General features: G+C 48.1%; 1 protein-coding gene across 5 annotated transcripts in view; it reads left to right on the top strand.

Annotated features, from left to right (window-relative positions):
• TIAM1 (TIAM Rac1 associated GEF 1) overlaps nt 1-21,020 on the top strand; it is a 115,020-nt gene that overhangs the window by 28,624 nt on the left and 65,376 nt on the right. For all 5 annotated transcript variants that reach the window (XM_080599074.1, XM_080599088.1, XM_080599085.1 and 2 more), the window contains 2 exons: nt 3,559-4,538; nt 18,602-19,049. In XM_080599074.1, the coding sequence (XP_080455200.1) occupies nt 3,559-4,538; nt 18,602-19,049 (1,428 nt within the window). Of the gene's footprint in view, nt 1-3,558; nt 4,539-18,601; nt 19,050-21,020 lie in introns of those variants that run through there.

The raw sequence follows: 21,020 nt of genomic DNA, 5'->3' as shown, positions 1-21,020 counted from the left end.
GAATCAACATTTTCTGCTGAAAAATTTCCAACTGGTTCTGCTTGTGATACATGGTCTGTACACACTAATCTCTGCTGGCTTTGGAGAATAATTCAGAACAGATTTCTGACACGTCGCAATCCTTGGCCGTGCTTGACAGACCTGTTTAAAGCATCAAGACATGTCATACTTGATTTATGTGGTATCCTGTAGGTACCTTGATAGGTCTTTAATGGTCACCTTTGGATTCAGGTGGGTGAGCTAACAAGGGGAGCCTTTGTCCTATCAGCGTTCGCATGCAACTCCCATTAACATTACTCATTTTCTTAATTTGATACAGATTTTTTTCATTGAGTGTGCTAAATTCAGTTAAGCTGTAGACGGGCAGCATCTGGCAGTTGGAGCTGGAGCAGTTGGAGACATTTCTGCCCCAGGGTGTCTGCTGCTGCCCCTGGGAGGGGAAGGCTGGGGCTCCCCTCCCCTGCCCAGCGCCTGCTCCTGCTAGCTGAGGGCACTGTCTGCTTCAGGGCTGCCTTCCCACGTCTGCGTGCGCTGAACGAGCATCTTGCTGCTGTCAGGAATGGGGAAATGCTGCTCCCTGCATCTCTCTGTCCCCTCTTCCCTAGCCCCCATGTCACCCTCCAGCCACGCTGCTCCATCCTCACCGTGTCCCAAATGTAGGCTTTCTTGTGCTGGCACTTGCACCCGTGAATTCCACTCAATCCCAGCAAAATAAACTAAAAAAGACCTTTTTTTTTTTCTTCTTAGTTTGTTTTCTGCTGTTTTAGTGAACGCGGCTGCATGATCCAATGAATGCCTGAATTGGATCGGGATGACTGGTGGAAATGCGCAGTGGGAAATGTGGCGGGGTGGCACGAATGGGGGCAAGAAGGGAGGAGGGGGGTCCCTCCCACGGGGAACTGTTTGTCTGAGGCACCCTTGGCCCGACCCGTTGGCACTTATGGGTATGTGCACACCTGCAGTGTATTGTGTATTGCTGGGCAAGTCGGTGGGATCGCAGTAAGGCCTCTGAAATTGTCCTCCCTGGGTGCAGGAGTGAACTCTGGGCTAATCGCCCGGATAGATAGCCGTCTGCGGGATTTGCAAAGGCATCCTCACCTGAAGCGCCGATACACCGAATTAAAAAGGGACAGCTATTTACTTTGAAGTCTGACACTTCTCTCACCAGTATCTAGCAGATACTTCTCATTGTGTGAAACTGCTCAGTAAACATTCCTGCAGCCGTCTGCGGAGGAAAGACTTCCCTCCTTCCAGGAAAGTCTTTTCTCACTGGGGACACAGCCGGAGCTGCTGTTCCTTTCCTTCACAAGGAGGCTTTGGTGCTGCTGCTTTTTGGTTTGGTTAAATTTTGCCCCCTCTGCACAGATGCTACACTGAGGTGGAGGCACAGTGCTGCCTTCTGTAGCCCCATGTTTTCATCAGCAAGTGTGCCGGGCTGTGCGGTGCGCTAGGGATACTCCCGCCCTTCTGCAGCTCTGTCTCTGGAAGTAAAGAGCCACTCTTTAATCTTTCATGGTTTCGAGAGAACTTTTAAAAGTGCTGTTTCTCCTTAAATAGATACTGAAGTGATGGTTGCATGGCTGGAGACAGGGGGGAAATGACTGCATGCTCTGATGTGCTTTGCAGCCGGTGGAAAGCCTGTCAAAAGAAAGTAGGGTTAGCAAGAATTTTGGAATCAAAGCAGCTAAAAGCATTACCCCAAGAGGGTTTATTTTGCAAGAGGGGGAGTGTTGAGGTCTGGCATTAGACATCTGTGTGGAAGACAAAATGCAGTTTTTGTGCTTGAAAGTGTTTTAGAAGTAAAAGCTAGCTGACGTTTGTTTTTCTGTCCAGTCCATATCAAAGAACTGGAGCTTTTAAGGAATAATAAACCCTACCCAGGGATTTATAATGCTGTCATTTTTTTTTTTAGATTAAAACCTGCCCTCTGTTCAGCACATTTATTTTTCTAAACAATTCATGATAACCACGTCTCATGACAGTCAATGGGAGTTCAGCCATTAATTTCAGTAGACATAGGGTATTTCCTGGTATAGTTTACTTGGCACGTGAGTGTATTTACTATAGATACAGAAATGTCCAGATATTGCCGGAGGTGCCTGTTGCTCTAGCATCGAGCAGCTTTTTAGCCTCAGACATGACCTACTTAGCTGGGCAGAAGAGTTGAGTGGTGGTGTCCTCTGACTGTTTTCAGAAACGTTACTGTAGAAGTTCAGTTCCACCATATGTGTCCAGAGCAGCCTACGGCACAACTGCTGTGCCTACGTTTAACGCGGTCGATTCATCGCTTTCTGTGTAATTTATGTAGGGCTAATTCAGTTCTGTGCAGTAGTGATCTTGTATATTTAGATAGCGAGGGAGAATATGCCATCACGTTCACTCTCTGAGCATCTGGCTCAATACCCATTGGCGTGTCCTGTTAAAGGAGAAGAAACTGCCCCAAGAAATTGAAGACTCCAGATTACTGTCAGGAAGGCGTTCTTTTTTCAACCAAGACTGATAGAAATATCTCAAAATGAGGGAGCTTTGTCCTAGATTTTCTCTTAAAGATTAATGGACTATTTGTCTAGATATAATTGTCTTGTGTGTAATTCAGGATCTCTCCTGTTTAATTTTGAACAGCCATGTACTTTTAACATTTACCTTTCTTGCTCTTCTTCTTGCTCTTCGGCCAGAAGGAGTCAATACTACTCAAAAAAATATTTCTGACATTTGTTGAGTGAGATCACAGATCTCAAAGTGTTTTCCAAGGTTGAATCCAGATCCTGACTCCCAGCTGCTAGACGGGAAACCCGTTTTGCGGAGGGACACGCACAACTTAATAATTCAGGAGGCTGGTTACAGAGATGGGGACAGAAACCCAGTCCCTATGTTCCAGCTCAGTTTTCTCTTCACGAGATCAAAGCGCTTAGATCTAGCTATCTGCTTCAGAGTGAGTAGGAAGGAAAGGTTATTTTTGTGTAGTCTGAGTCACTCATGCTAATGTATTTTTCATAATACAGCTTTCTTGTGTGGGGCTCTCTGTACCTGATTAATGTTGCACTGTTTTTTGTTCCAGAAATCAAACCTATTATTACCTTGCTACCGAACAGTTGAATTTGTACTTTGCTATTTGGTGCTTCAGCTCGTGGTTCCTAGCAAAAAAAAAAGCGAAATCTCAGATAAAGACATAGAACCATCTACTTTTTGGCACCTCGTTACATGCAGATAACCACAACTGTTTATCTGCATGTTGATTTTTTGAATTTGTAGCATTGGCTAGAATTGTGGAGGGTTAGCTGATATCAATAATCAAGTGAATGTGTGCAAAGCTGAGTTTGATAGTGTACTTTCTGATAAACTGGCTCTAGTTTAGACCAGTCTTCAAGGTTTATTCTTTCCCTCTACTACACTCCTTGTTCAATGGTCTGCCTTTTCTCTATGTACTGATTTATCTGATTTGTATCTGTAAGTTTGCTGGTATGGTTGCTAGCTCCCGTAGTTAATTCTGTTGAATTAGTTACCACCATTAAAGCAAGCCTTGCTTACTGTAACGGTCCCCGGTCTTTCTCCTTGCAGACTGTGAAGCCATGGGAAACGCGGAAAGCCAAAACGTAGAGCACGCCTTCTACGGAGACAAGCACGCCAGCCTGGGCCGCAAGCACACCTCGCGCTCGCTCCGCCTCTCCAACAAAGCTTCTCGCCGGACCCGGCACGCTTCTTCTGGAAAAATCATCCACAGGAACTCCGAAGTGAGCACCCGCTCCAGCAGCACCCCCAGCATCCCCCAGTCGCTGGCGGAGAACGGTCTGGAGCCCTTCGCCCAAGAGGCCAACCTCGAGGACTTCGGGAGCCCCATCTGGGTGGACCGCGTGGACATGGGCCTGCGGCCCGTCTCCTACCACACCGACTCCTCCGTTACGCCCAGCGTGGACAGCAGCACCGTCCTCACCGCGGCCTCCGTCCAGAGCATGCCCGACTCGGAGGAGAGCCGGCTCTACGGGGAGGAGCCGCCCTTCCTGGCCGAGAGCGACGGCAGGCCGCACCGCTACGCGGCCAATGGGACGGGCTTCATGGAGACGGCCAGCTTCAAGAAGAAGCGCTCCAAATCGGCCGACATCTGGCGTGAGGACAGCCTGGAGTTTTCGCTTTCTGACCTCAGCCAGGAGCATTTGACGAGCAATGAGGAAATCCTGGGCCTGGCCGAAGAGAAGGACGGCGAGGTGGCCCGGGGGACGGAGGCTGGTGGCAGCCCCCAGCAGCTGGTCGCCTGCCAGCGTGCCAACTCCATGAGCGACCTGTACTCCCCCAAAACCCCAAGTGCTGCCATAAACGGAGGCCCGCGCAATGCCTTCGGAGGGTACTGCCGGAATTTGGTGTCCGACATCCCGGATATCGGCGGCCATAAGATGGCGTCGGGCGCTGCCGAAGATGCGCCCTCCTACAGCAATTACAACACGCTGCCCTGCAGGAAGTCCCACTGCCTTTCCGAAGGGGCCACCAACCCGCAGATCAGCCATAGTAACAGCATGCAAGGCAGGAGGGCGAAAACTACTCAGGTAAGGCTCTTCTGTTCTCTGTGATGTGGAAGCGTGCGGCATTTGCTAAGCTGTTTCTGTAGGTAAGGGCTCTTCCAGGCTCTGTTTTCATCCAACACCCCCTTTCCAGGAAGGGGCAACAGAGGGGACTGTGTCCAGGAGGGAGCTGAACCAGTTTCAGGAGGTGGCTCGATCACGTCAGCGCTCCGTTCCTTCTCTGCAGCTCTGCATGGGCCTTTTGCACTCTGTGCAGTCTCTGGAGAAGATAAATCTGCATTTGCCACTAAAGATTTTCCTGTGTGTTTTACAGCGCTGACGGTGCCTTTTTTTTTTCAGAGTAGCTGCCAAAACCGATCACACTACTCGTGGAGCTCGCACGCGTTGTTTCTCCTCTCTGTGCCCTCCCTACCCTGTCTCCCCCCCCTTCGTGCACGCATGCACGCACTCCTCAGCTCTCAGGGATGGAAGCGAAGGAGAAACCTGTGAGCATTTCTCCCCCCTTCCACCATAAACGCTCACTGAGCTGAAATTTCACTCTTCTCATTACCCGGTGTTCTCATCTGTGCAAAGCATCACCCAGAAACATTGCTGTCCCCTTGGAGGAGGCTGCCAGTCCTGCAAGCTGCTGTGCTTACCCGCTGTAGACTGAAAAATGAGGGGGGGTGTATGGAGAAGATGCTGCTTCTCCTAGGCAGGGAGGACGTCACAGCCTTCATCCATTAACAGGCAGCACAGAGCCGAGCTGAGCTCCTCTATCTGCTGCCCCTCCTGCCCTCCAAATACCATTCCTCTGACCTTTAACTCTGACGGCTGCTGTGGGGTCTGTATTGTGTTTTGCCCTGCTTTTCTTGGCTGTGTTCTGCCTGGTCGAGTTACACAGCGCTGCCTGGTGCTGCACGCAGCAATTCTGCTTACACCAAGTGGCAGACTGCTCTTAGAGGGGTTGGGAAAAAAGGTTGCAAATCCCGTCCACCTGTACAAGTCACGTGGAGCAGCCGCTTTGCAGGAATATTGCACTCGTTTTGAGTGCGTTTGGCTTGCTTGCTGAGCCTCCTCGGAGCAGCGGTCCGGCTGCCTCATGGCAGAGGCTGGCTGTGGCATTTTTCACGTCACCTATTTTCTAGCTGCGGGCATCTGCTCAGAAACACGGCTGGGGGGCACCGACGGGTCAGAGCTGTGCGCTGGATCGCACGCTTCGCTGGCTTCCCCGGATTTTATGGCACGTTCTCGTACAGATGCCGTGCGGCGTACGCACCGTGACCCAGAAAAGGAAAAAGCAGCACGTTGCATCGAGGTCGGAGGCCGGCAGGCTCGCGTCCCGCCGCCGGGCTGAGCTTTTGGCAGGACACCAGCGCCAGAGATGCAGGGAGTCGGGCGGGCGGCAGCGGAGGTGCGGAGGGCTGCGGGAGGGCGAGGGGAGCCCCCCAGCAGCTGGATGGGGGACGTCGGCTGGCAGCGACTTGTGAAAGCTGCTGGGAAGGGGCTGCTGAGTGACTTACCGGCTGCGCTTGATCTGCGGAGATAGGCTGCTTCTAAATATAAAGACGACACGCCGAAACAGATGCCGCAGCGTCCCACAACAGCAGCTTTGTACTTCCAAATCAGCTCTTTGTTTTTTGGAGGTATTTTTAACAGCGTGAGCGCAGAAGCCCTTTGGTGCTCCATCAAGGCAGCGCAGGATAAAAAGCAGGAGGAGAACAACAACAAAAGGAAGATGTTGTTTGGAAGCCCTGAACGTAACAGCTTTCAGGAAGATTGCTGGGTGCAACTGCTGCCTCCAGCCCTCTTTCAAGTATGTTTGAGAAAAAGAGAGCAGTGTCGCTTGTGTATAGTGAAACATTTATTTTTCTTCTTGGTGTCTTTCCTGCCATTAAGAAGATTCCTCTGAGGCATTTAGTGAAAGTCGGGAATTTGCATGCCGTTTTGTGAGGTCTCAGCTGTACCCAGGGAAATCACTTTGTGGGCTGGTTTCTCTAGGTGCAGCTCCTGAGCCCGGAGACGGTGGCTGTAAGGAGTCTCGGCAGTGGTCATTACCACAAATAAAATCAACAAAATTAAAGCTTTGCAAAGGTCCAAATTCCTTCCAAGTCTTTAATCCTAGCAGCATACAGTAAGTATAAGATACTTGTCAGCAGTGAAGTCATGTTAGCCCAAGCCTGCCTTTAGCGAGCACAGGGAAATGACTGTCATTACATGTTTGATAAACAGAGTGAAAAGGAAGTCCAAATTTGCACACAAAATCAAAGGACGAGTTCCTTGGTGAACCTGATTAAGTGGCTTTGGCTTTGGATAGGGTGAGAGGAGGGAAACCACCAACCTGTCCTTGTACCAGGTCCCCAGCCCGAAAACATCTTGGCACTTCGCTCATCTTTACGTGCCACCACTGGTGTGAAGAGGGTGAAGGCTCCCCTAGCGTACAGGTGGAAAGCTGAGGCATAGATCCGATGGCCTGACTGTGCCAGCTGGTACTTGGGCACAGCTCGGGGAATTTTGTCTCTCTCTGCCCTTCCCGGTCTTCCAACACTTCCTCAATGAGCTTCACGCTTTTGATGCCCCCTTTGAGCATTGTCCCAGAACCTGCCATATGCGTCCTCGTGCTGTAAAACATTTTGTGCTATAAAAACAATTCAGTGGACTGAGGCAAAACTTTCACGTTATTTCCAGCATTTTGAACTGCCTCCCGCCACCCCACACCCCACAAAATAATAGGTATGTTTTTAGGGCCAGAAGGGCACCGCACAAAGGTGACCCAGGGCCAAATGCAATATGTTGTGGACAGTCAGTTCTTCATCTTGGCCTCCAGGCCAGTGACCTGTCATTGCTCCTGTGTTATTTAAAAGTGCGGAGGTAGCTCCCTTGTTCAAAGTCACTTAATTGAGCCTCGTAGCCAGGTTGGTGGTTTATGGCCTGGTCACTGTTGCCCAACCTCACAAGAATTTAGGTTTGTAATTGCCAGTGGTTTTTTTTTTTCCCAGTTTTTGGAAAGTCCTAGGTGGGATAATTGCATGATTTTTCAGTCTAACCTGCCCTGGTGCTAGAAGTGCTAGAAGGTCCTGATGGCAACTTGTAGGTACCTTTTGGGAGGTGCCAACGAGGTCCAATGAGAGCAGAAGACACCGAGCACAGGGTGAGTCTGATACCACAGCAGTGTGTGATTCCTGAATCCATCCAATGTTACGTGCCCGTTCAGCTGTATGTACATCATCGCGTTTTCTCTAACAGCTAAATGTTGTGTAACAGTTATCAGTAGCTTCTAAATTCTGTGGAGTGCTGACCAGTGCTGCTGGAAGGCAAACCCTTGACTGCATCACTGAAAGGAGGTGCTGTAGTCAGAGCTGTACATATGTTGGTATAATGCCTTATCCGTCAGTTCTTTACAAGTACATGGTTTACATTAAAGGAGGGAAAAAAAAAGAAAAAAGAAAATTTCTTCCTTCCAAATTTAAACCTTAAATTGAGCTGTGGGAGTCACTTTCCACTAATTGAGAAGGAAAGCCTTTTAATGCTGGAGAGACGATTATATTCAATGTGCGCGAGCGATTAATATTAACAGAGTGGCTTTGGGGCACCCACGCAGCTCTGTTTTTCGTAACATTTTAACATTCAGGGTTCAGATCTGCTGAAGCGAGACTTCCCGTAGAGCTCTGCTGGGATCCTGCTTGGCTTTTGGAGCTGATGTGATGTAGGTGGAAACAGCTTAATTGGCTGACATTTTCACCCGTTTTTGCTTGAAGGGAGACAAACTCCTGTTGGATACAGCTTGTTCTGGCTGTGGGTTGTGAGATCCCCGGGATCCTACAGTCTGCTCGTCGGGATCCAGATTTTTTGTGAAATGGCTCGGTTGTGTCCTGCTTGCAGCTAAACATCTGCCTGCTGGAGACTCCCTCCTCCTTCTGGAGGATGTTCAGAGAGAAATGTAACCTCATGCTCCCCTCCTGTTAAGAGCCCCAGTTAAAGTCTTGTTAGGGGAATTAGGGGAAGGGAAACCTTGAGATAAGGTTTGGTGCCACTTCCAAGCCCATCGTGCCACCTACTTATCCCACGTTCCCCTCTGTGGACAATTTCTGACTGCTCTTTTCTCTTGACCATTGAATGGGGGTATCCAGCCTTACATAGGGCATAACATTCTTTCAACATTTCAAACTTTGCTGTGAGTACAGCCAGGTGAAGGCATCTTTTGGTGGCAGTTACGACCAAAGCCTGAGACCTCCATGGTCTTTCAGCACTGGTATTTGCTTTGCCGTTGACCTGTTAGGAGAAGACCGTAGTAGGTCTGAAGCTACAGGTGGACAGTCTTTTTTGGTGGGAGTGATGGTGTTTTACAAGCTGCCTTTAGAGCATAGTGTGTCTTCTGTGTGCACTAAAATCCAAACAAACCTGATGGCCAAAGCATTTCTGCTTGCTGGACCACTTTATGCCACTTTGTCCTCTCTGGTGGCTTGTTCCTCACTGAGCTTTAGAGCCCAGCCTGTGATCTCCTATGCAAAGCTCAACTGCAACATCAGCAGTACCACGGTGCAGTCCAGGTTTTTCACATAACATTTGAGAAGGACCAGCAAGATGTTCTTCAGCTCTGCAGGGGAAGCAAATGTTCTTTACCGTGTCTTCGGTCCAGCATTTGTTGTGAGCTGGAGGGGGGGAGGGGGAACAAACTTCCTTTCTGACTTGGAAACTGCGAGCTTTTCAGTGCCAGCCCGATTATGTCCTTGGTGCACTAAATCCCCCCTTTTAAAGATTTTCATTTTTATTACTATTTTTAGGCCTCAGTAGGTAACCTGGAGGAACTTGGGATATCAAGCCTTAAAAAAAAAATCTGTATAAAAAGTTTTGCAGAATATGCAGGGGATGAAAACAAGGCTTTTGTGGGAATTAGACCAGGACATAGAAACCAATCTAAAAATAATTCAGGGTATCTTTCCAGTTGATTTTTTTTTTTTACCATCTCAGGGAATTTTATAACAGGTTATAGTGTTTCATTGCATTCTGCAGGATGGCTGAACTCCAGAGAACTGATACTTTTCTGTGTAAGTTGTGTAAAACTTCTTCACAAATGGTTTTGTGGCATGGAGGGTGTAGCCTCAAAATGTAAAAGGACCACACTGGGTCAAGCTCTGTCCAGCCCTATATCTTGTTCCCCAAACACCAAATGCTCAGAAAGGGAAGGAAAGAAAGTGGGAGAGTACAGAGTGAACTTTCCTTGAGGGCATTCTTCCTGATCCCAGAAAATGAGCAATTTGAGGCTTCCTGAGTGAGGAATGCATCCAAGACTGTCAGATTGACCTGTCCCCCATGACTTCTCTTTTTTGAAATCATTTTCTGCTTTTGGCTTCCCCCGCATCCTGTTCGCTCTCTGCATAACATTAGTGACCTTACAGCCTCCTGTTATAGCCCTCCTTGGTCATCACTTTTCCAAACAGAGTATCTCCAGCAGCTCTGCTCCAATTAAAGTAATTCTGTACGTTTCAGTCTGGAGTTTGGAAAAGACAACTATTTTCAATGTAAATATGATTCTTAATCAGATTGACCCAAATAATTTAATCTTAGTCATTTGACTCCAGATGGAGTCAAAGACAGACAGTCAGACTGTGGTAAAGTCATGTATCATTAAATTATAATTAACAACACGCCGTTTAATAAGTGCCTAAAAGTAAGATGTTACTGTTTCTCTGTTGCAGCCTGCGTCTTGCTGTTTCCAGCCGCTGTTTGTGCGGTCCCGTAGTGCTTTCCAGGCTGAGGTTGTGGAAATGAGGTCTCAAATACAGCCTGAGCACCCCTCCAAATCCCAAAAAGCCAGAGGTCCTCGAGTCGGACGGTCTGGATCAGGTGATTTAGGGGCTGAATCCCACCACCAGGCGGCCAGTAACTCTGCCGAGCCCCCTGACGAACAGCCAGCATCCCCGTTCTCAGCTGCCAGCCACAGGGCACCAGCTCGAGGGAAGGGGTGCGATTAGGGCTGGAGGGGAAAGGGGTATCCCCTGCTTCTGGAGGCAGCCCAAGTTCATGCCAGCACAGACAGCTTGTGATCCACACTGCTGGTCCGGCTGATCCCAGCGTGGGGCACGCGGCAGCCCGTGCTGGAGTTCTCAGTGCCTCTGCATGACCAGAGCCATTTGGCTCCACCAAACAGGCCCTTTATAGCCTGGCTAACTGGAAGCGCCTTCAGCTTGAGCGCGGAGGAAAGCTTGAATAGAAGGCTTCAGAGCTGCCCTGCCGTTCCCAGATGGATGAGGTTAGAGCAGGTATTGCCTGTTCAGGAGATTTTAAAGCAAACAGCAGGCACTCCCTTCGGAGCACGCAACTCTGCCCTGGTATTGTCAAGGAAAAGAGCATGTGAAAATGAGTGTTACGGTCTCTGTTGGCAAATATTTTGATACTCTTTCGAAGATCTTAATTTGTTTTTCTTTCTTGGCTCTTGGTCTGGAGCCAATGGAAAGCAAATTAGCAGTCCTGATATCTGATCCAGCTCCATTCAGTCGTCTTTTTTAAACAGTGGGAATTTGTCATTTAAACATTTGAAGTGCTTGTACCACTGGCTGTAATTGTACTCTCTGTAAAACTATATATTCTGCATGTTTTTAGTTTCGAGTACTTTCCACTCGAAAATCACAGACAGGTTGCCCCAGCTGCCTGTTTGCTGGGCTGTGCTTACTTAGATGGATGCAATTTGCAGCAGTGATCCTTTCCAGTGAAGTGCTCCATTGAAACGTTTCTTTTCAGAGTGCTCCAGCATGCGATCCTGTGACTGGTTGTCATCCCAGGTGGCAGACATTTCCCTGCTCCCTTCAGTTACTTGGCTGCTCAGGTGAACACCTCCTGGATGATAGGCTTTGATTTCAAGTTGCTGTTCTAGCAGCTTTCCCTCTTTCCCACTTCTCCCCCCTCTGCTGCATTTCTCAGAGAGAACTGCCTCTTCTTGGCACCGAGTGAACAAAAAGTAACCTAACCCTGTATTTTACTTCGAGGATTTTGGCTAGGCATGTGGCCATTTATTTAACTTGAGCACGGTTAGGCTGCTTGCATTAGTTTACGGTTAGTGCAATTCCTCCAGAAACTTTCTTCATCTGGGTGGTCCACTGGGATGAAAGCAAGGTAAGTTTTGGGGGGTCCTCAGCACAGCATTTGGGAACAGAGGGATTAAGCACTGCGATGCTCAAGAACTGTGAGACTTCCTCCCACTGCGGGGTGGTGGAAGGCGGGCTTCCACCCCGAACCCGCGCAGGTGTCTAAGAGCTGCGCTGCAAGGTTTTGCGTGCAGGGACCACACTGCAAGAGGCTTTGCTGTATTATGGCTTGATTCTCATTCATGGTATTAACTACTTTATAATAGTCAGTGCTAAAGCCAGGCAAAAGCTGTTTTGCTCAGGTCCCGTGGTAGTGCTTCGTGCCGTTTCCTGCTAAGGGGTCTGCTGTCCTTTAACTGCGCATTATCTCACAGGCTTGGATTTCTCTCATGTTATTAAAAAGTAAAATGAAAACATCCTCCCCGTTCCCTGTCCCCAGTACTTTAGCTTTTAGGGATGTAAAACTCCCCTTGCAGTTACGGGCAGGTTGCAGACTGATGCCACAGTGTTGTCCTGAGTCGGTGAAGAGCTCTGCAGAGTACCTCAGAGAGAAGGGTAAAGTTGTTCCATGTCAACTGGAAAATACCTGGGAGGTCAGTGAACCAAAAATTTCTCAGCCCCCGTGTTGGAGGCACCAAGCTGATGCAATAGCTTAACGTGGAGCCACGGAGCCACGTGTAATACTGAGGTGATGGCCATATATCAGTCAGAGCTGCCTGCAAAGGAAATGGGGTTGACAGATGCTTGATAGATTGGATGCACACCCCCTTCCTATATCCGAGTATCTGCTGGGTGCCTGGCACCCAGTACCATCTCTGTCTTTCCAAGGAAGACTGTCTTTCTCTTTTGTTCGTTACTGCATTAGCAGTCATTATAATCCGCCAGAGTTACAGTGAATTAGTGGACACGATACAGTGAGTTTGTAGCAGCCTGCAGAATGGTGTTCCTCCAGACAGAACAAGCTTTGGAGTCGCTTCTGTGTTTCTCCACGGCAGCTTTAAAACCATCTCTCCCTCTCAGCTTTCAATGAAATTTATGATTTCTCTCTGCTTCGTGTAATGTTTTGACTCTTTTCAAGACAGATAAGTCTTCTAGTGTATTTATTACCAGGTGTTCAAGTAAGTCTGGGGAAAGAAATTCATTTTGATTTGGAACAAATTGTACCGTAACCGAACACCTTAACCAACAAATGATGGTAGAGTTAGCACTGAAAAGAAAGGAAAGGCAGTATCAGGACAATCTTCTTCTCTATAGGAGCTTCAAAGAGACACCAGGCGCATAAAAGCATGCAAACCATCAGGTTGCTTACCCATTCTATTTTAAATGCATTCGGTGGTGCTTGCATAACCAGCAACCAGACAGGTTATGTGCAATTTCAGGATGCTGCTGAATGTCAACACCTCATTGCTCTGTTGCTAAACAGGACGGGGAACAGACAATTTGTGTCCTCTTGGAGGGAGCCCCTTCCAAGAAAATCAGTCGCCTTTTACTAACCAGTACTTTCAATCTAATGGGTAATTTAGAAGGAATTATTATCCACATCAGGAACTCTTTATATTAATGTTGTAAGAGTCTTCCCACTAAATCAGTCCAATGTGCCTAAAGTGTCCGTGGATCTGGTGCCAGTTAAGCAGGAGAAAGTGATTCACAAAACCATATTAATAGTGTATGTCACAGTGCTGGTGGTGGGAAGCTTGGTAAGTGCCTAGCTACTGTAAGCACTCTCTGCATGTGTCCAGTCGTCAGCCAGAGAGCTGGGCAAGGCTTATCCCACCCAGGGCTCTCTTGCTAGCTGTTGCTAGCTGAGGCCACTACCAAATGTCTTCAAAGAGGGTACTACAAAGACTCTTGGAACCCTCCCCAAAACTTTTCTCCCAGTCCCTGCTTGATGAAAGTAGATATTTTTTTTTCCCTAAATCAGAGTGCTTTTTTTTTTTAATATCTTCTAAATCTAGCAAGATTTTTTTAACAAATGTGACCATAATGGACAAGCAGAGGTACTCATCGCATGGGTGTGCAGGAAGTAGAGAGGTAGAGCACCAGCTACATTAGCTTGGTGTAGCTTATGTTACGGTTTTCTTCCCCAGTAGCTTGCTTTGCGTGAAACCCAGTGTGAGAAAAAAACATATAAGCATTGCTCATATTTTCACTGATGTTTTACCCAATTGATTTATCAGTTAAATTGTTCTCTGCATTTGATGGGGCTGTGATATTTCCACTTCATTAGGCTCGAATGCTATTAGGGCTGTTTTGGCCGTTCTGGCACGTAGCCTTTTTGCTGGACCTCGTTGCACTGTCAGTAACAATGACAGCATTCAGTCTGTCTCTGGTTCTTAATTCTGTGGTGTATCTCCTGGCGTAGGGCATCCACCTTTTCCTTCTCTTTCCCTCAGTTACTGTCTGCTGAACCTCTTTCTTAGGCTTGGGACATTTACATGCAGTATGAGAGCACTGTCTGTGAGAAGTGGTACCACTGCTCCATCATCTTCACCCGCTGCAGGGTTGCAGGATCCTGGTGGAAGCTGCGTTAGTGCTTACTGCCTCCCCGTTGAGGCACTTGCACAGGGCAGCGCAGTCACAGGATCCTGTTTAGTTCCCTACTTCAGCCAGGGGTCTTTATGCTACTTTCTCCCCGCTTCCCATAGAGCCATCTTATATGAAAGGGACAAAGCCCCTGTTTATTCAGTTTATCGTCTTCGTGGACTGAGACCTGTTCTGTTTGCAGAATCCCAGGAGCTGCTGTTCCCACGACTTCCCAGATCTCTCTGTCTCGGAGGAAATACACTTTCTGTTCTTTGCTGCATGTTTTCTACTTCGTGTGACCAATTTAATGATTTCCACCTCCCCCTTGCTTTGCCCTCTTGCCCTCCCAGGCCCAAAGCTAGGTAAACAGCAGTGGGAAGGCTAAGCAGGGCAGCACAGATTTTAGTTCCACTCTTGCATTCGGTTTGTGTGATAGTCTCTCTGGGCAAAAGTATTCCTCTGTGTGGAAACAGCTGTTTGCCAGGCTGAAAATATGAAACACAAGGTCTCTGCTGAGGTGCAAAATGTCGGATCCAGTATCCTGAATCTTACATGGAGTTGAATAATATATATTTTTTTTAAAGAGTGAAATGAAACGGAACCCCTCGATGATAGCTATTATAAGTCCAGGGTAATTTGCTGGTGATTTGTTATATTCTGTGTATAATGTCCGAAACTCCAGGCTTCATAAATGTGCATTCTGCCATCTTCGTCTGTCTCCCAGCCCCTGTGATGTGCCTGGCACACGCCAGTCTGCATCCTGCCGGGGCATAGCGGAGAGCCTGGGCAGGAGCCAGGGAGGTGAGCAATGAAGGCTGAGCCCTGGCTGTAGCTAACTGTCAGCCTCGGGAAGCTTCACCTGGGAACTCCTTCTGTCTAGGAGTGAAATGCCTCTTTCGTTAGCAAGCCTCTGTGGCACATCCCATCACGGACCTGGAACAGTAATAAGTCTTCCTCGGAGGAGACGTGGACATCGCCCGCGGGGCTCCTTGAGACGCTGAGCAGGAAGCGTGAGTAATTTTTAAATAGGTCTCGTCGAGGTTACACAACGCTCGCTTTGCGTCTGGGCAGTGGCCCGGTGGCCATGTCAAGAGGTACGGAAGGCTGAACCCCAAAGCTTGGGGCCTGTACCCACATCAGTCTCGTAGGCAGGGCGCCGTGCTGCTGACGGTGCAAGATGGGTGCTCAACTTCAGGCATCCTCATTGGAAAGTTTGGGGGAATAATTGTGTGCCCCCAGTGAGGTGTTGGTCAAACCCTGCTATGGTTTGTTGCTAGTCTGGGGAGTGTTCCCATTCAGCCTCAGCACGTTTCTGCAGCGGCACAATACTGAACCTCTGTACTTTCTGCTGAACTCCTAATTGAATGCCCTTCAGTGTGCAGATTACAGCACTGCGAGACGGCCACAGCAGATGCAAACTGCTCCTTGAGAGCTTTTCATAGCCTCTGATGAGAACTAGCTGACATTACAGCAGGAACTCAGAAGTCAAAGACCTGTGTAATGAATGCTCTTAACCCTACTAACCCGTAGACCAATCATCTCATACAGCAGACTTCCTAAAGTGCTAATCTCAGTGAATGCTGCATTTCATAATTCATGAGCACGAACAATATTAGCAGGCTGTAAGTTTTGAACCATTCTGCTGACCTCTGTGTAGCCAGACCCTCCTCCCACCAAAGGGCTTGAATCAGATGGCTAGAAATCTTTGATAACAGGATATTTCAGAGGGGAAAGGGGAGTGCAGCAAGCACAGGAAGATTAGGGGCAGGACTGCAGCATTAGGCTGAAAATATCTTTCGACACATCCAACATATTGCTTTCATTATGATAACAATCATAAAGCTTTTTGCAATATGTGCTAAAATTTAAGCTTATGAACGTAAACATTCACTCTGAGTTTTCCATCCTCACATTTTTTCTACAAATAATAGGCTGTTATGCCCTTGCATCAGTTACTGACGATAGTTCCCATTTACGGACAGGGAAACTGAGGCGATGAACGCCGTGTCTCATCAAGGTTACCCAAGAAGGCTGTGTCATGCTGGGCTCAAGGAATCTTGAGAGCCTGCATTGCAGATCTCTGCTTAAACACCTCTGGGTACACTTCTGCTTTGGAGAAAATTAACTGTATCTGCTAAAGATCATCAACAAAGTTTTGTTCATGCATTGGTGAGCAGTATTACAAGTCCTGTCTCCTCTAGGTTGGTGGTGTTGGTGGTCTGTTTTAGTGCCTCATTATTTCTTTAAACCAAGTAATGTTAGTTAAAGCATGAGATATGCTTCCTAAAAGTTACATTGGATGAAATTTTGGAATCAACTCTGTACTTTTTCTACCACACGGATACAATAACTACGAGACAGATTGTATATTTATTAAGTCATTTACCTAAAATAAAAATCTCAAAAACCTCAAATAATGTTTGTTGCCACAGTTACATACCGTTCCCTGCAGCATGCAAACTTGTTTATGCTATATGAGTGACGCACATTTTCCCTTTCAAAAAATATCAGAGAAAAAGGTTCCAGAAAATAAATGCAAAAGCCAGTCATTTTATCTGACTAACTATCCCAGTAAGTGTGGGGCATCTGGATCAGTTCTTTGGCGCTCTGTCGTTACACCGATGTAGCAGTGCTGGCAGAGGGGGCATTGCTCGAGGTGTATGGGTGTAGAGCACCCGTGCCAGTCCTGGCTCCTCACCTCCGGGGTCTCATATGGAGTGCTGTCATCGGATGTTGCACCATCCAGCTTTTTGCGATGGGGGTGCAAAAATTCACTCGTGGCAGTGTTTTGTAAACTTTGGTTTCTGAGCAGCACCCGTTTCCCTCTCCAAATATCCCTCGTTTGCAGTGCTGCAAGAAATGGGAAGATAATTGGCTTCCAAAAAACAAGTGTATTGGAACAGCAGGAAAAAATGCCTGTTTGTGAAAACTGCTCTGTACGGGTAGATGACTGCGCTTACGGGAAGCCCTGCTCAACTCATTCACATGCAGTGGGAGTAGAGGAATATTGGCCTGTCCAGAACAGCTTGTCTATCTCTATGTGTTGCATTAAATAACCAGATTGACTAGGATAACTGTGCTCATTGAGTGGGGAAAGGAAGTGGTTATTCTTCCAGCTGGACTCCAGGTCTCCCTGGAGAGGTAGTGTTTATAAAGAACTAGCCCATCCGTTACAAATTAGTGCCGTATAAGTTAGTCAAATTCAGAAACACCCCTCCCCTCTCCCTGAAGTTTCCTCATCCAGCTCTTGCTCCACAGGAGAAAGATTTCAGAGTTTGGTGGAGGATTTCTTGGTTTCTGCAGAGCTGCACTTGGATCTGTAGAAGACTGCTGCTCAAGTCAACACCTAGAAGTTTGTTTTCTCTCAAGTTAAATAATGCAATCTGCCACCTCTTTGCAGTCTCCCTATTTTGTTTTGTTTTGTTTTTAACTTGTAAATTGAGCACTAGCCTCTTTTGTAGGAGTGGTGGAGGCTGAAATTCCTGTTGTTTTGGCTGTTTCTCACTTCTTTGCGTTTTCTTCCCTGGGTCCCTCTTCTCCCAAATATCAACCACAGGATATTTGTCTCCACCTACAGGTCTTGGCCTTTATTTGTCCTCCTTCAAAAGCTGCCACAAATGCCATTGGGTGCTGAGATGGTAGTAGTTAGGCCGCTGTTCTCAGTCTGGGCTGCTTGTCCCTTGGCTACTGAACTGTTACAAGGTCCCTTAAAGTGCCCTTTTGGGCAAAAGCCGTGTTGCATGGGGCAAGCTAAGCCACCTGTGCACAGCCTTTCGAAACCCAAATTCAGTTGTGTCGTTTCCTTTGTTGCTTAAGACAATCATATTTTTGTTTCTTCTGTCTTTCAACTGCAAGTTCGTGGGGACCAGGAGCTGTCTTCTGGTGCGGTATTTTTGCAGGGTCTATCACAACAGGATTATTGCTCGTCGTCAGGATTTGGGATGCAGAAATAAAACAGAAATAATTTCAGATGTGTTAACTTCTTAGGGGAAAAAAAAAGTACCTTTGTAGTTATATAATTTGGAAATGACAGTCTTAGGATGTCCAGAATGTATCTTCAGCTGTAGGTGTGACTGTACAATATCAATGTTTTCTTTTCAAAATGCGTAGGTTGACTGCTGCTTTTCTCGACACTGCCGGTTTCTGCTACCATATGTTCTGCTTTTGCAAAACCTTTAGCACTGCTAACTTAGCCTAATGTAAACAAATGACGCTGTGTGTTGTATTCCAAAATGCTAAGGCCGAAGAGGCGCTACCTGCAATCGCGCTTGTGTGTTTGGTCTTTCTTAAACTGTGCTCGAAGTTCTGCCGACCTTAACTTCTCTTCCAGTTGTTGGTCTTGAGAAGAAAGATGTGAGGCACTTCCAGTGCCAGACAAACTAGGGGTGTGATGAAGTGTGGTGTGACCTGTGAATTTCGGGTTCTGTTTGTGTCTCCACAAGGCCGAGCTTGGCCGGGTGGCACGCTCTTCATCTCATGCTGTGTCTCTCTTACAACCAGGACGTGAACGCAGGCGAGGGGAGCGAGTTCACCGACAGCGGGATCGAGGGAGCAGCCACCGATACCGACCTCCTGTCCAGGCGCTCCAATGCCACCAACTCCAGCTACTCGCCGACGGCCAGCCGGGCCTTCATCGGCAGCGACAGCGGGAGCAGCTCGACGGGCGACGGGCTTCGCCAGGGGGTGTACGAGAACTTCCGACGGGAGCTGGAGATGAGCACCACCAACAGTGAGAACCTGGAGGAGGCCGGCTCTGCCCTCAGCGACGAGCAGAGCAGCGGCACCCTCAGCTCCCCGGGGCAGTCCGACATCCTCCTGACAGCTGCCCAGGGCACGGTACGGAAAGCCGGTGCTCTGGCAGTGAAAAACTTTCTGGTGCACAAAAAGAATAAGAAAGTGGAGTCGGCCACGCGCAGGAAGTGGAAGCACTACTGGGTTTCCCTGAAAGGTACAGAGCAAACGAGCAAGTGTTTACTCTAACGGGTGTCCGCGTTGTCCTGTGGGATGGGTATTACAGCAGTAGAAGAAATCAATAGCCTAGGCTCCTAAAAAAAGCCATCGTGAGCCTCAGTATAATTAGTAGCAAGTATGAGGAAATAGTCCTGATTTTTCAGAGGAGTGTTTTATTTGATAGCTGTTGACATGCTTGCATTATGGCATGTGTGTAGTCAAAGACACGTGACAGTGCTGTACTGAAATGGAGTTCATGCCTGGGGGTCCTGTTGTTATCATCTGGGATGGCTTCTCTGGTGGCTTGTTGACGAACTGAACACCTGCGTGCAGTGCAGCCAGCACGTAGGTGTTAATGCAGGTTTCTGGCGATGACAGGAGCTGCTGGCACATGTGCACGCAGGGGCTCTGTCACCGTGTGTGTTCCTGTTGCGCTCAGCGCCGTTGGTGCCTTGTTCTCTGAGGCCTCTATGTGCTTCAAGAATACAAGCACTCAGCGAGTTACAACACATCGGGAGTGTGCTCAGGAAGCTGTGGTTTGGTTGCCAAGGCTGGCTTGTGACTTAGGAGACTTTGGCTACGGCTCTGTCACTCATCTGCTATGTAGCGGTGGCCAGCCGCTCCAGCCCTTGGCACCCAGCCTCCCTGCGGGCCTCCTCGGCTTCCCAGGACACAAAGCCTTTTCTCTCTGAATTTTTGCAGCCTCTAATTGATCTTTATGTAGCTGCCTCAGCAACAAAATGGGAAGCGAAGCTTGCAGTATTGGGCCTGGCCTGGCTGTCATCTGCTGCGACAGACCTCCTCCGCCATTTGGGGGAGGAAGAGCAGCAGGCCATGTCTATGGGTGGGATTACCCGAGAAGCTTTGGTTAAAGTCCTGTCATTCACGCAGAGCATTTGTGGTGCTATTTTAAACCCAACAAAAACGGTATGGGCAAACTCTTCATGCAGTGGTTGGAGAAATTGAGGAAACAAAAGAGGAGAGGCAGAGGTTGGAAGGCAGGGGGAAGCCCTGTTCTCCTGGCAGTGGGCCCCATGGCAGGAAGGTCTTGCTGTGAAGGGCAGGCACACAAAGGGACATCTGGGAGGAGAAAGGGGAAGGATGAGCAGAGAGGCAGGTTATTTTAAAGTGCTTTGACTCAGGTTGAGTGTTTGCTCCTTAGATTGCTGTGCCTTAATGATGTTAGTATTTAAATGCAGCTTTGAAGTCAACAGCTGCTATTGTTTATCTGCAAATAGTTTTCTGAGAGGCTGGGTAACAGGGCATCACTTAGCACCAAGAGGGCTGCTTCCAGTGGCAGAGAAACAATGTGCCAGTTTCAGTTTTAAACAATTGTAGATTACCTTGGGAGGTTGGAGGGAGAGGAGACCCTACGGTTGCAGATTTGCTATATGTTTTTTAATTTTTTTTTTTTGCAGGGAATTGTAAAGATTATTCTGTAAAACCAGAAGGTTCTTTGCTGTCCTTCACTAAAATGCGTTTTTGTTTTTGTCCGTATCGCTGTGAGTCAGAGCTGAAACGTTACAGTACAATAAGGATTTTTTTGTGTGTGTGTGTGTATGTCAGTCTTTCAGTGAGCACAGCTCATTCCAGTCCATTTTTCTTCCAGTTCTTCATCTGCATACAGTAATTAAGCAGCCCAAGTTTTGCCTTCGAGGGACTGCGGTAAGCAGCAGCTGCAGGAGGCTGAGGCAGGGCGCTGAGGCTTGCCGGGGGCCCCGGCTGCTCAGCAGGGCCAGCAGGGCCACCTCACAGCCTGCGTCTTCTTTTCGGTCCCCTCACGGGACAGGGTGGCTGTGGACGACCCCCCTAGAGAGATTTTTAACCACGTTTCTCATCCAGGGCTGTATATGACTGCCTGTGACCTTCCCGGCTAACATCTACCACTGTTTTAGCAGTCATGGGGCAAACAAAATGGCTCTGCTGGGATTCAGGCGGATCCACAGTGAGGCTGGTGGTGTGAGGGGCC

Source organism: Anser brachyrhynchus (assembly GCF_964034855.1).
Source record: "Anser brachyrhynchus genome assembly, chromosome: 1".
In the NCBI taxonomy this organism is placed as follows: domain Eukaryota; kingdom Metazoa; phylum Chordata; class Aves; order Anseriformes; family Anatidae; genus Anser; species Anser brachyrhynchus.
Note: the sequence above shows the minus strand (reverse complement) of the source record. Positions and strands in the feature narration are given on the sequence as shown.